Source organism: Heptranchias perlo, chromosome 19, assembly GCF_035084215.1.
Source record: "Heptranchias perlo isolate sHepPer1 chromosome 19, sHepPer1.hap1, whole genome shotgun sequence".
NCBI lineage: Eukaryota > Metazoa > Chordata > Chondrichthyes > Hexanchiformes > Hexanchidae > Heptranchias > Heptranchias perlo.
The window spans coordinates 15,586,133-15,589,238 of NC_090343.1; the positions used below are offsets into that span (position 1 = coordinate 15,586,133).

Consider the following 3,106-nt stretch of genomic DNA (forward strand, 5'->3'; position numbering starts at 1 on the left):
TCCTCAATCCCCCCCCCGGGGCACTCCTACCTGTCCTCAATCCCCCCCCCCCGGGACACTCCTACCTGTCCTCAATCCCCCCCCGGGACACTCCTACCTGTCCTCAATCCCCCCCCCGGGACACTCCTACCTGTCCTCAATCCCCCCCCCGGGACACTCCTACCTGTCCTCAATCCCCCCCCCGGGGCACTCCTACCTGTCCTCAATCCACCCCCCCCGGGACACTCCTACCTGTCCTCAATCCCCCCCCGGGACACTCCTACCTGTCCTCAATCCCCCCCCCCGGGACACTCCTACCTGTCCTCAATCCCCCCCCCCGGGACACTCCTACCTGTCCTCAATCCCCCCCCCCCCGGGACACTCCTACCTGTCCTCAATCCAGCTCCAGCGGCTCCGAACCCTCCGTTGCCCAGGTTACCACTCCGAACTTCCCGCCCTGCACCGCGGGCAGCATCCTGAGGCCCCCGCCCCAGGTAACCACCGTCCGCCGGATGGGAAAAAAAACAACCCTCCAGTATGACAGTGGGTCCCAGTGAGCCGGGTTGATTTTTTTTTAAAAAAATGTGTATATATAAATCAAATATAACATTTATCTAAAAATATAGACTTAAAATTGAACAAGTTTGCATTGGTTCATTGTGAATGATCGTTGTGGGTATAATGGGAAACAGGAGATGTGTTTGGACGCCTGGTTGCAGGGGTCTTGCCGTATAAATGCGGCTGCGCAGGCAGTGGGGTTTTGGCTGTAGTGAGAGTCAGTGTTTTGGGGGCTGTTGTCAGTCAGTACAGGCGGCGGCCCTGGGGCTTCACTGCACCGGGAACGAAGGCTCTGTAAGCACCGACTATAAGGTGAGGGGGGAGGGATTTGCTCGGAGCTGCTTGGACTCGGACCGCCGCTGGCCTGGCCTGGCCTGGTCCGGCCGTTCGAGCCGCACTCAGGATACACCATGTACTGTCTCCAGTGGTTACTGCCCGTCCTGCTCATCCCCAAGCCGCTCAACCCGGCCCTGTGGTTCAACCACTCCATGTTTATGGGCTTCTACCTGCTGAGCTTCCTGCTGGAGAGGAAGCCCTGCACCATCTGCGCCCTGGTCTTTCTGGCCGCCTTGTTTCTCATCTGCTACAGCTGTTGGGGCAACTGCTTCCTCTACCACTGCGGCGGCGCCCCGCTTCCCGATTCGGCTCACGATCCCAGCATTGTGGGCACCTAATGCAGCCCTGCCGGCTTTATTGAGACAATCTTGATCAACTCGTCTGCAATGGTCTCCCATCTCTCTTTAAATTATTTTCATCTTCCTGATCGCCGCGTCTCCCTTTTCCTCCCCCTTCCTGCGTGGTGTTCCTTCAGTCAAGTGGACGCGATGATCTCTGACTCTTTGAAGGATCCTTTTCTCTGCATTCTTGTACTACGTTGCATCCAAACTGTTGGTCGAAATGGGATTTCGTCTGCAGAACCCAGTTTCTATTGCAAAGGATAACGTGCGGATGTGGAGCAAGAATATTGCATGGATTTGTATTTAGAGCCTGCACTGTGTATGATTACAGGAACTAAGTTCAGTATTTCCACTGTTTTTCCAAGCCCTCAGAAGAAGTGGCCTTTTTGCAGTTCCTGTACAGTGGAAGCGTTTGTTATCGGTTTTCAAATTTAAGTCGTAAATAATGAACCTCTGTAACAGACCTATTGTTTATCAACTGTCTTCTGAAGTTCTTAAGGATGACTTAGAAAATATCTTATGGCTAATAATGTGTATGACTTCATTCAATGGGAGGTCTTAGTGTTTTGTAGTGATTAATTTAGGGCATCATACCCATGTACCATTTTTTTGGTGTTCATTTGTTTCCTGGTCTTTATGAGAATGATGCTATTTTTGCACAATTTTGTTAGCTGAAATAGTATCGCTTTTGTGTTTCAAAATGCAGGGATTTTAGTGTAGGTTGTGATTTAAATATGCAAATGTTTCACAGTTTACATATCCAGTTTATTTTTGCACAGTGGGTTTGAGATTTTACAAAAGAATAAGTATTGATCAGATAATATAAATACTGTTGGCAATACAGGTATTACACCTCCAGTTGATTATCTCTTTTCTTTGTGCCAGCACAAAGCCCATTAATTGTTGATTGTTATGTTATCTCTTTCATGGTTATAGATCTAAACAAACTGCAGGATAAAAGATCTGTTCAGTTGTGATAATTCCACTTCACTCTTTGTTGATCATGTTTGAACCCACTAGTGCACTTCCATCTGCGTCTGTGATGTGCAAGCGTGTTGCATGATGCAGTCTATAGCACCAAATGTTTTTAAAGTGAGCTTCAGAAAATAAAACGGGTTTACAGCATTATTTGAATTGTTTCTTTTCTGATTTTTAAATAATTTGAAGGAAATGGCTGACATGGTATGTGCTGCCTTTAATTTTGTTCAGGTTAGTGTATCCCTCCAATTTGATTAGTCAAATATGTGGTTATTGGGAAATCTACTAGCTTCCTGATTACTGAACCCAGTAACCATTTCAGAAAGTGGCACATTTTACAAGGTACAAAATGAGTTATGTTTTTTTTATTCCTGATAGGACTGTCTGTTTTAACAATGATCTGAATTTCTAAATTAGGTTGCATGGTTTCTTTCTGGTTCAAGCTGAAAATCAGTTTGATCTGAGATGTAGTAGGTTACTTTTTCCAAATTTTTTTCCCCCTCCTGTGTCCCAAATGACCATTCTTTTTGTGAACTTAGACAATGAAAGTTGGTAGGCTATTCTGACCATGGAGAGCCGTCAAAACCAAGCTTGTCCTCATGCAATCTTCATGTAAATCTACTTTCCCATGGGGCTTACTGGCAATAATCGCTCGAGCAGGAACTTTGCCTGGATATTTTTCCCCCCTTCCCTAGAAGGGAAAATGAGGTAGAGAGTAGTGCCCACATAATTTCTCCAACTGAGGTCAGCTAACTCGGCAAATAAACTAGTTCAAAAGCAAAATAATGCAGATGCTGAAATACCCAGCAAGTCAGGCAGCATCTGTGGGAAAAGAAACAGTGTTAATGTTTTAGGTCGATAAACTAGCTACAGAACTTCTGGATCTAACAATGGTGTTCGAATGGGTTTTATAC

At 46.3% G+C, this 3,106-nt stretch overlaps 1 protein-coding gene across 1 annotated transcript; it reads left to right on the forward strand.

Annotated features, from left to right (window-relative positions):
• Positions 1 to 677: 677 nt before the first annotated feature.
• Positions 678 to 2,342, forward strand: blcap (bladder cancer associated protein). The gene has a single exon (XM_068000374.1). The coding sequence runs from the start codon at positions 948 to 950 to the stop codon at positions 1,209 to 1,211; it is 264 nt and encodes an 87-aa protein (XP_067856475.1). The 5' UTR covers positions 678 to 947; the 3' UTR covers positions 1,212 to 2,342.
• Positions 2,343 to 3,106: the final 764 nt, after the last annotated feature.